At 65.6% G+C, this 11,172-nt stretch overlaps 1 protein-coding gene across 1 annotated transcript; it reads left to right on the top strand.

Annotated features, from left to right (window-relative positions):
* The first annotated feature begins 723 nt into the window (after positions 1-723).
* Positions 724-10,750, top strand: LOC136992235 (shootin-1-like). The gene is made up of 16 exons (XM_067297264.1): positions 724-760; positions 3,434-3,510; positions 3,765-3,825; positions 4,613-4,707; positions 5,638-5,755; positions 6,682-6,779; positions 7,023-7,104; positions 7,169-7,296; positions 7,531-7,677; positions 7,816-7,969; positions 8,087-8,204; positions 8,499-8,548; positions 8,710-8,828; positions 9,183-9,212; positions 9,636-9,822; positions 10,605-10,750. The coding sequence occupies exons 1-16, from the start codon at positions 724-726 to the stop codon at positions 10,748-10,750; spliced, it is 1,647 nt and encodes a 548-aa protein (XP_067153365.1).
* The last annotated feature ends 422 nt before the right edge of the window (positions 10,751-11,172 follow it).

Below are 11,172 nucleotides of genomic sequence, written 5' to 3'. Positions count from 1 at the left end.
CGTTGCCTCCCGCAAACCCTTGGCCGGTGTTTCCTGCTGCTGGAGAGAGCAGCCGCGAGCTTCGAGCGCCTGCGGGCTCTGCCGCTCCCCTGCGCCAGGATCCCCCAAATGCGAGAAACGCCTTGTCCTTATCCAAATCCAATAAAAACCGTGCGGTTGCCAAAAATGGGTCTGCGCTCTTGCACATACCCCCCCCCCCCCCCGGAGTGGTTTCCCTGCCTCGTGTCCCCCGAGCACCCCGGGACGGTGCCCGTCCTGCCCGGCTCCTCTCTGCAGCTTTGCTCTCGGGGGACGGGAGCTGCTCTCCCAGAGGTGCCATGCAGGGAAGCTGCGAGGGGCATGGCGGGATGAATCCACCCGCCGGTGCTGAGGAGCACGGAGCAGCCCGGGAGCAGCAGGGCTCAGCGGGCACCGAAGACGCAATGCAGGCAGCCGGGCCAGTGCCGTTGCTGCAAGGCGGCGCGACAAAGCGGCGCATCCCGGCGAGCGGGTTTCAGTTCCCGGTGCTGCCAGCAGCAGCAGCAGGAGCAGGAAGGGCCCCGGCTGGAGGCGGACGCTGGGATCCCGTTTCGGTCGCTGCAGCGCTCTGCGCAGCCCCGGCAGCGGAGCTTGCACGGGGACCGGGGAGAGTTTCACTTCCCTGGGCCGGGCGCGGGGCCGGAAAGCCGGCGAGGGCGAGGGCGGCAGGCGGCTCCGAAGGGCTGCGGGCACTGGACCGGCACCATGGATTGGGCTGGGGAAAGCGTGAGGCCGCTCGCAGGTGAGACCCCCCCCCCCCCCCCCAAACACGCGCTGGCGGGGGGCGGCGGGGTTGGGGCATTCCCGCGAGGGAGGGCGGAGGGGGGCTCCGCGGCCATCACCGGGGCCTCTGGGCTGGCTGGGGGCAGTGCTGCTGGGGAAGAGCTGGGCCGGGGGGGGGGGGGGTATTTTCTCCGTGCCGAGGGAGAGGGGAGTTAAAGGGCGAGTTATAGCTCAGCACGTGCGTCCGGCTCCCGGCCACGGTGCGCGTCTGTCCGTCCATCCGTCCGCTGCTCCGCGCTGCAGGACGCGCGCGGCCCGGCTGCCAGCGTTGCCTCAAGGGCTCGCGTGTGCTCGTGCAGTCGAGGTGACAAACTCCGCTCGTCCCCCCCTGCCAGACGGAGGATTGCAGGCTGTTGCACGGCCCGTAAGCGTGAAATCTGGATGCGACGTCGCGCTCTCCAGCCGGGCGGCACCCCCAGACCCGCCTAGCTGTGTTCCCCCCCCCCCCCCCCCCCGGATATTTCCCGGGTAAAGCAATAAAAGGGGGAGAGAGACTTGGGACCGTGGCCCCGAGGCAGAGCCTGCTCCGTGGGGGGAGCTGGTTGGTGCTGGTGCTCAGCCCCAGCTTCCCACCGCTGCTTGCACCTTCTGGGCCTCCTGAAGCATCTCCTTTCGATGCAACCAGCTATGCTCATTTGACGGTGGTGAGTCCACCGCGTCCTTAGGACAGCGGTTCCAACAACTGCTGGGAAAACCATGTTATTATTTCACGCATGAATTGCTCTAGTTCTATCTTCTCATCCCTGGAGCTTTTCCACCTTCCTTGGTACGTCAGAGGCATCTGCTCTCAGAGCCCGCTCCCCACGCGGGGACTCACCGGTGGTGGTGGTCACTGCAGAAACGGCCGTGCCGGGCTTCACAAGGCCACGGCCCAGCAAGGGCAGATACGCGGAGGCACGTCTCCAACCTCCAGCGAGCCACAGGGCGAGGGCTTCCCAGGGCAGCAGCGGCGGCTTTGTCTTTCACGGTCTGTGGTGGCCTTTTCCTCCAAAAAAAACCTGTGCGATGTCTCTTCGGACAAAGTTTTCCCCGGTTCCCACGGCAGTGAGCACCAGAGCATGACCACGGACCCTCTGAAGCTCATCTCCTTCTGCTCGCGTTGCGCCTGCCACACAAACATGCCACTTGGCGCAGGTCCTGGGGGAATGTCCCACCACCACTGCTGGGTAAACCAGCCTCTTGCTCCTGCCCTTCATCTCGTGCCCGTCCCCAGCTGTCTGCCTCCTCGAGGACTTCACCCCGGCGCAGCTCAGGCTCTTGAAGAGCCCTTTGGCCAGGGGCCGCCCTAAGCCAGCGGCTCCAAGCCGCCGTGAGCAGCTCCGCGGTTTCATCCCTGAGCAGCACCGGGACGCTGCCTGGGCTTGGCGATTTCCTGCGGGTCGCCTCGTCCGTCCGCTCTGTAACGAGCTCCTCTAACAGGCGCTTCCGTTTCAGGAAGGAAACTCATCCAGAAAAGGTCACTTAGCTTTTTTTTTTGCTACGCTCTTATTTCCTCCGAGCACCCATCTTCTCTGAGCAACCCTTTTACTCCAGATCGCCGTCGATTCCATGTCCAAGTTGCCTTTTTTTTTTTAAGGAACTTGTTATTATCAGTTCTGATTTTTGCAAGATGTCCTGCAAAAGCCTTTTTTTTTTTTGCTGTTCTACCTTATTGATTTCATGTTTTCGATTTTTTTTTTATGAGGACACGACTTCCACGGTCTCGCAGGCAAGGTCTAACAAACACCTGCGGGGCCTCCCTTACCCTGCTGTCGAATCGCGCTGGATTTGGGCAGACGGCTTCCTTCCCGCGGGCTGGCAGCCGGGAGGCTCCCCGGCCGCTCTGCTCGCACAGCGGAGAGAGGTTTTACAAATAGGGAAGAAACCGTGGAAAAGGCAGGAAACCAGTCACGCAGAAATCACGAGCCCGGGCTAGACATGGGACGTTCGCGGTCTCGGCTCTGTGCTTTTCTTTTGAAGCGGTTAAAAAACCGGCTCCTCCGGTGGTTGCTTTGCCCTTGCCCAGGACACGCACCTTTTTGGCGCCCGGACACGGCGAAGAGATTCCCACCCCAACACGCTTCGTACAACGGTTTTCCAAACCCTTTTTCTTCAAGCTGCTGCAGGTTGGCAGTGAAGTTCGAGGTGTTTTTTTTTTTTTTTTTTTTTTTTTTCTTTTAAGCGGCATCTGCAATTCTCCCTCCTCGGGCACCGCTGGGAGCTGGGGATTTCGGGAACCGCGAGCGAGCGCTGCAACGCGGCGACACCAGGCTGGAGGCAGCTCCGGCGCCCCGGCGGGCTGCACGGTGCCACCGCGCCAGCGCCCACGTCCCGGCTGGTGCATGAGCTCCAACCATCGCTTGTTTAATTAAACCGGGCGCCCGGCAGAGCCCCTTTTTGGGTGGCAGCCGCGCTCGGAGGCCGCGCTGCTCCAGGCCCGGCTCGCACGTTTGGCCTCCGGAGGTGCTGAGCATCCTCAGCCCCTTCGGTTCGCGGTGTCCGGCCGCGCTCAGCACCTTCCCCGGCTGCAGGGCGGTGCGAAGCGCTGCCAGCTAGGAGGAGGCTGAGAAAAGCAAGTGCGAACATGCAGGAAGATCCCTTGGGTTTCTGCCTGCAACAGCAGCTTTCTGCTGTGCTTTCGGTTCCCCTGCAGCCATCCTGGAGTCAGAAGGTAACGAGGCGGAGGAGGAGGAGGAAGAGGAAGAGGACGAGGAGGCAGAAGAAGAGGAGGCAGAGGAGGAGGAGGCAGAAGGGGCTATGGTGCAGGTATCTCCCACAGGCTCACGTTCAGTTTTACATCCTCCTCTGGCCAGCGTGACCCAGAGCTGCCGAGATGCGGGGCACCTTGGGGCTGCTGCATCCCCCCCCCCCCCCCCCCGCTGCGGCTGGCAGCGTCCCAGCGGCCACGGACTCGGTCCGGGCTCTCGGGGCTCCGGCGGCGCGGTGCGAACGAAACGCTGTGCAACGCTTCTCTCCCCCAGCAGCATCTGACCCTGATCCAGGAGATGGACGAAGCGAAGGAGAAGCTGTCCGAGTTCGAGCAAGGTGAGTCCTCCCTCCGCCGCCCCTCTTCGGCTCCGGGCACTGCAAGGTCCTGCTTCTGATGTGGGTGCTGGTTTCCACCTCCATCTCGGAGGAGAAGAAACACAGTCCACCCAGGGTCTCCCCAGCTCACCAGGGAGCCCCAGCAGGAAAGCTCTGGTAGATGCGTCACTCAAGTCTCTAGCCAGGGCCCTGGAGAGGGAAGGAACCGGCTCTGCCCCGGGACCCGCCACGGCCCCGTCATGCCAAGCGTGACAAATCCATCTGACCCCCGAGAAGATGTCCCCTCGGGGAGGTGGCACTCAGAGCCGGTTAGACTTTTCCAAAACACGTCCTTCCCCACGGGGACAAGAGCAGCAGGCGCGATGGGTAAGAGCAGGCTGAAGACCGCTCCGGCCCCGGGATGGGTCCCACTCGACCCGGTCAAGCTGTGCCTGGCATAGTGGGATGGTTCCCACGAAGCCCGTGGGGTTTCCTCTTCCCTTCCCACGGTGCATACGCATCTCTCCTACCCCTCACCCCCCCAGTTGCCGTGAGCCCCCCCCCAGGTGCCGCAGCACCTTCCTTCATCCCAAGCACCCAGGATCTCATTCCCAAGGGAGAAAACGTCGCCTGCACCGGCAGCCAGTGAAAAGCAAATCCCACCCTTTGCTGGTAGCAATCACCATCGTCTAGCGTCCAGGGCCGGCCGAGCCCCGGGCAAGGGTCCGGGTGGTGCCCGGGCGGGACGTGCGCTGGGAAGCGAGGCCGGAGCGGGCGCCTGAGCCCGGGCCCCTTCCCTCGTTAACAGCCTCGCAGGCGCTGCTGGCCGAGCTCTCGGCGCTGGAGACCCAGTTCGAGATCGAGAAAACGTGTCGCCAGCAAGCCGAGGCGTACGCGGCCCAGGTACGGCCGGCGGCGCCCGCCGCGCGCTGGGAACGGGGCCGAGCGGCTTTTCACTCCCGCGCTCTTCGTGGCCGCTTTGCACCTTTTTTTGGGGTTTTTTTTTTTTGGTGACAAGTTTCTACTGAAATAGGTAGAACAGCCAGCGAGCGCAAAGCGCTGATCCGGAAGCGCTGCTCTTCTGGCTCCTGGACACGGCGGCGTGGGAGCATCCTGCTCCCAGGCCCTCGCTGCCTCCTGCTCTGGCCTGGACCGTGTCTCCTGCGTTGTCCCCAAGCCCGATGTCCCCGTGACATCCCGTGCTCCTCATTGCAGACAGGCCTCGCAGCCGGGAAAGCGGACCTGGGGTTTCTCGAGGGGATGTTTCAGCAACGTCTCCAGGCAGAAATGTGTCATTTTTCTGGCAAAAAAATGGGGCTGGAATTAGAATTCCAGTTTTATGTTGTGCATGGAAAAAATTTGGAAGAGGGAGTAACTTTCCATTATTTTCACTGGCATTTTCTGCACGGAGGAAACCCCGTTTTTTTTCCCAGCTCTGCTCCCTCCGGGGCCCGGGAGCCCCGCGGACACGCCAGGCTCCGACCCCGGGCACGGAGCAGCATGGCACCCGGCTGCCCGCTTCCCCTCCTCCCTGCTACCCTCCCAAAACGGAAAGCCGGGAAGGAGAAACGCAACAGGGAAACATTTTTCCCACTGAGCCGAGCTCGTTGCTGCAGGGGAAGGATTTTTTTTTTTTGGCACCGGGATTTGACCATCGGGGCGAGAAGTTTCCGTCCGCGACCAGGGCTCCTCGCCGGCTTTTCCCGGCAGTTCGGGATGTAGCTGTCGGGGCGGCGCTGCCCGGGCTGCGGCCGCGCGTCCCCTCCTGCGGCCTCGATTCCTGCCCTTCCTCCGGGTGCCGCCGGTCACGGCCGGGCTCCGTCTCGCCCCCAGGTGAACCAGGAGAACGCGAAACTCAAGCGGCTCAGCCTGATGCTGCCGCCCGAGGAGGCGGCCGGCGAGCAAGACCCCGGCCCCGATCCGGCCTGGCACTACGGGCAGCAGCTCCGAGGTGAGACGAGCTGGGCCAGCTCCGATTTTGCCTCTCCGCCCCCCGAGTGATCCCGTTTTGGACCATTTTCCAAAGCCCGAATTCGGCCCTAGCCCATCGGGAGAGGGTCACTGCGGCACGCGCGCGACGCATGGACCTAGGCGGTTCCACTTCACGACGCGCTCAAATTAACTAATTAACAGTAATCATGGCGTACCCTAAATTAATCCCAAATTAACAACTGCTGAGCAGAGAGTAAAATCAGCAAATCGCAGGGAAAACCAAGCCGCTGCCGAGGCCGGTGGCACGGTGCCGTGCAAGGGCCTTTGCCGGAGCAACGGTGCGTTGGCAGCCGAGCCGCTTCCGTCTCCCTTGGGCCCGGTGTCACCTAAACGTAGCCCGGTTTGGTCCCGCGGTTTCGCTTTGTGTCCTGGCCTCGTTGCGGGTTAGCGAAAAGAAAACGATACCGGGGAAAAAAAAAAAAGATGAAATGAAAACGCCGCTGCCCAAACTTCTTCTTTTCCATCCTCTTTTTCCATGCTCAGCGTTTCTGCTGACTTTCCCGTCGTTATGGCTCAGCTCAGAGCCGGGGCCGGGCCGGGGCGTCATTCCGCTCCAGTGGTAACCCCCGTCCGGGGGATGTTGCATCCCTTAGGGCTGAATCCCTGAGCACAGCCCTGCTGCTCCACAAACCACTGGAAAACTCAACGTGATTTCTGCCGGGTTAATGTTCCCCCCCCCCCCCCGGATCAGCTCCCGGAACTGGCTTCCAACGAGGACACTGGTGACAGGGCCAGGAAGGGCCTGGGGACACCCAGCGTGGGATGGGGCTTGCTACAGCCCCCCGCTAGCTGGGATTAGCCCCCGGGATTTGGCGCGGGAGCCGCGGCGGGGTTGGGGGCTGCCGTCCCCTTTTCCCACGCTGTTTCTCCCGCTTTGGCTCCAAGACCTGCAGGAGAGGCTCTCCCGGCTGCTGGCGGAGAAGAAGGATCTCGCCGCGGAGGTTCGGGAGCTGCAGAGCCACAACAGGGAGCTGCAGGAGCAGGTACCGGCCGGCAGCCCCGAGATGGGCAACCTCGGCTCCGAGCCGGACCCTCCGGCTCCCGGCTGCACCCGGAGCTGTGCACAGTCGTTTTGGGGAGCAGACACCCCCCCCTTTCCCGGCGGATCCTTCCCCGGCAGGCAGCCGCTGTGTCCCCGGTGGCTGGAGGCGGGGGGGGGGGTCGGGCCGGGCACGGCGGGACCCGCTGGGCTGAGCCGGGCGCTAGGAGCGTGTCCTGCGCCGCAGCTGGAGAGGGAAAACGGGGAGAAGCAGACGCTGCGGGCGACGCTGGACAGGAACCAGCGGGCTCTGAAGTCCTTCAAGAGAGGTGAGCGGGAGCGAGCGCTGCGGCGAGCCCCCCTTGGCCGCGCGGTGCCGCCGGCCGGCCCGAGCTGAGTCCCCGCTGTCCCCGTCCCCCCCGGCAGCGTCGCAGATCGTCACGCAGGATTACCGCGAGGCGGTGCAGCAGCTGGAGCTGGAGCAGGAGCTGCGGCTGCACGCCGAAGCCTTCGCCCACCAGGTACGGCCGGGCCGCGGGGCTCGCCGGCCACTTGCGAGCGGAGCCGGGGGGAGATGGATGGACACGAGCTGCCCCCAAAGCGGAGCGCCCCGCTGCGTAAAACCCCGTGCCTTGGCCCCGGCGCAGAGGAAGGGGCGACTCGTCCTTGCAGCGGGGGCGTTTTTACCCCGCGGGGTGGGCGGAGGGGGGGGGGGGGGTCCGTCCCCCTCTGATCCCTCCCGGCGCCTCGGGCAGATGCTGGTGGAGAAGAAGGAAGCCAACAGGCAGAGCAGCATCCTGATGCAGAGCGTGGGACCCAACGCGCAGCTGCTCCGGGCCCTGGAGGACGTGGGCAACCTCACCCGCCTGCTGGAGGAAGCCAAGCAGGAGCATCAGCGGCAGGTTTTTTTTGGGGGGAGGTGGGGGTCCCGCCACCGCCGCCGCCCCCTCCGCGGCTCTCCCGGGAGCCGTGTCCTCAACGGGGGCTGGATTCGGGGAAGGCGCCGGTTCGCCCTGCCTCTGCCCCACATGCTCCCGCAGGTGAAGACGCTGGAGGAGCAGCTGGAGACGAGACCGGAGCGGGAGGAGCTGGACGCGGCCCGAGCTGCTCTGGCCGCGGCGGAGGAGGAGAACGGGCGGCTGCGGCGGCGGCTGCACGAAGCCCAGAAGCAGCTCGCGGAGCTGGAGCAAAAAGGTGGCCAGATGCCCGCGGTGCCCCCCCGCCCCGGCTCCCTGCACCGGTGCCGCTCGCCGTCCCCGGCACCCTGCGCCGCTCTCGCTAACCACCGGCGCCCGCCGCCTCCCGTTGCAGTGCGGGCGCTGGAGGAGACGCTGCCGTCGCGGACCGACCCCCTGGAGCCGGCTGTGCCGCCACCGCCACCACCGCCGCCACCACCGCTGCCACCGCCGGGACCCGCCGTCCCCGTGGAGTAAGCACCGGCGGCGCTGGTGTCCCCGGCCGGCCCCGCAGCCAGCCCGGGAGCTGCCGGAGCAGCAGGGGCAGATGCAGAAGGTCCAACGCTGCACGGGGGGGGGGGGGGGGGGCTGGGGGCGCCCAGGCGGGTCCTTGCCCACGCTGAGGCCGTGCAGGCAGGAGGACACGAGCTGGCAGGACTTTGCTTATTGCTTTTTGCTGCCCCGCGACGGGGCAGAGGCAGCGGGAGCCAGGCGATTTTTGGGGGGGAGGTGGGGGCCGGGCACTCAGGCTCCTCTCTGCTTTCCAGCCCCCTCTCGGCGATCCGGCAGAGGAAAGGGCTGGCAAACGGGAAACGCGGTGAGTCCGGCCGCCCCGCTGCACCCGAGGGTGCCTGGCACCGCAGCGTCCTCCGGCAGGGCCCCCGAGACCTGCCACGAGGTGCGTGGGGTCTCAGCGTGGCCCCCCCCCTCCCCAAAAACCCGCTCAGAGCACCCGCTCGCCTCCCTCCCTCCGCGCAGGCAAGCCGGATGCCGACGATGTCAAAGCTCGAGCCGTGCAGGAGATGATGGACCGGATAAAGAGCGGGGTGGTCCTGAGGCCGGCGAAGGAGCGGGCACCCCCGGGCCAGGTACGCAGGGTCCCGGCGTTGGCCCCTTCCAGACATCCCCTGTCCCATGGGGGAACGTCTCCGGGTGTCCGGCGAGCCCCGGGACTCAGCGGGGTTGGGGCATCGTCTGCTCCTGGCAGCATCCAACTCCCTGTGCCCCCTTTTAGGGACTGATGTCAAAGGAAAGGGGAGCGAGGACGGGGTCTTGCACCTTGCGGGTTGGGTTTATAGGGCAGGTAGCTCCGAGCCGTGGCAGCGTTGCCTGTCCCAAGGCGTGGGAAGGGGGGGTCCTTCACCCCCCCAGGACCCGACGGGGTGGCCGGACGCGGTTGCATCTCCTCCCGTCCTCCGCAGGGTCCGTCCGCAGCGGCCGGCAAGCGGAAGAGCGCCGCGATGGAGCTGCGGAGCATCCTGGTGAGCATCGCCGTCCCCAGCCCCGGGGCAAAACCAGCACAGATGGGACCTTCCCTGTCCCCACGCCGCGCACCTTGGCGCCGGGCCCTTCCCCAAGCTGACTTTTGCGTCGTGCAAAGAACCTCGATGCCTTTGCAACCGTTTGCAGCAGCCCCGCGTGGGCTGCGCTAGGTCTGCCCGGGCTCGGACGTGCAGCACCACCTGCACGCACACAACCGGTCCCTCGCCGGCGGACGCGCGCCTGCCGCGCTAACGGAGCCACGTCGTTAGTGCCGGGGCTGGTGGGCATCATCCCCAGCAGCATCCAGCGACGCTCTGGCCGTGCAGGGCTGCAGGCAGGGGTCGGTCGCGGTATTTGCCCCTTGGGGGTCTCTGGGACGGTCCGGACATCCCGACGTCAGCGTCTCGGCTGTCGTTTCCTAGGGCACCATGAGGAAGACGAGCAGGACGCCGAGCTGGCGGAAGAGCAGCGTGAAGGGCAGGGACAGCCAGCTGGACTCCATCCTGCAGCGGCGACGCAAGGCGCTGGACTCCTCCGCATCCACTCCGGCCTCGCTGCCCGGCTCCGAGCCAGCCGCCGCCGCCGCCGGGAGCCCCGCGCAGGCTCCGGGTGCGGGGAGCCCTTCTCGCCCTGGTACGGGGTCGGGGTTGGTGCAGGGGGGACGTGGGGGGCTTGGTCTGGGCTGCCAGCGTCTGGATGAGCCTCCGGATCATCCCTTTGGGAAGAGCTCCCTCGGTTTTAATGCATCGTCCGTGCGGGGCCGGTCCGCGCGGCTCAGAGCCCTCCCGACGTGCCGCAGCTCCCCGTACGCCCCGTGAGACCGGTGCGTGCGGTCAGGGGCGCCGAGGGCTCCCCAAATGTGGGTCACCGCTTTGGGGTGAGCCAAAGCGCTCTCACCCCTTGGCGCACCCCTCGGTGCCGGCTGCACCCAGCCTGCTGCATCCCACCAGGGATGCGCTTCGGGTGCCCGAGCAGGGATTATCCACCCCCTCGGATGCTCCAGGTGGCTCCCGTAGGTCCCGTGTCACCTCTGCCAGCCCCACGCGTGTGTCCGGGGCACTCGGGGCATTGGAAAGGGCACGGGGTACTTACGGGTGGCCCCTGCTTCGTGGTGAGATTTGTCTCACCTGCGAGAAGCAGGACGGGTTGGAGCCTCCCAGGGGCAGGAGCTTCCCTGGGGATTAGCTCAGGGGGTGACACCTGCACGCGTCCCCAGTCCCAAACCGCGAGCTTGATGCACCAAGGTCCTCCCTGTCCCCATCTCCCGCTAGCCCGCTCCCGGGCGCCGGCAGGTCCCCACGTCCCGGCGGGCTCTGCCCTGCTCTCCATGCTCCGCTCCCCGAGGTCGTGTTGCCCTTCCCCACGTGCTGTCCCTGTCCGTCTGTCCGCAGGGGACGGCGCCGTGCGCGCGGCTCCGTCCACCAGGAGCTCGCAGGAGAACGGCGACGCGGTCCGCTTCCGACCCAGGTCAGCGGGAAGCCTCCCGAAGAACCGGCCCACCGTCCGCTTGGTCGAGGGAAGGTTCAAGCCGGCGTAGAAGGAGCCACCCGAAAGCCAGCCCTTCCGCAAAAACGCGTCTGCAAGAAGTCGGAGGAGAAGAGCAACCTGTCCGTACCGCTTAGGGAGACCACGAAAAGCAAAGAAACAGCCACCCCGCAAACTGCCGCCTCCCCGGGCGTCTCCATCTGGACGTGTCCTCCAGGGCTGCAGGACGGTGCCACCTCTCTGCCAGCCCAGCAGACAGCTCAAAAAAAATCACCTCCGGAGCAGAAGTTTGCTAGAGATTCGAGAAAGTACTTCTTTCGTCTGATGGGCGGCGTTCGGAGCAGCGAGGAGATGACGAGAGCTGAAGAAGCAAGTCCGAAGCAAGGTCACCGCAGGGCTCATCCGGGTGTGAGAGGACAAACTTGAGCTGCTTCTCCCTAAACACGGATGAATGCGCTGGAAAGGCAAGGCAGG

The sequence above is a fragment of the Apteryx mantelli genome, chromosome 5 (genome assembly GCF_036417845.1).
Source record: "Apteryx mantelli isolate bAptMan1 chromosome 5, bAptMan1.hap1, whole genome shotgun sequence".
In the NCBI taxonomy this organism is placed as follows: domain Eukaryota; kingdom Metazoa; phylum Chordata; class Aves; order Apterygiformes; family Apterygidae; genus Apteryx; species Apteryx mantelli.
This window is presented reverse-complemented; position numbering and strand designations above follow the sequence as displayed.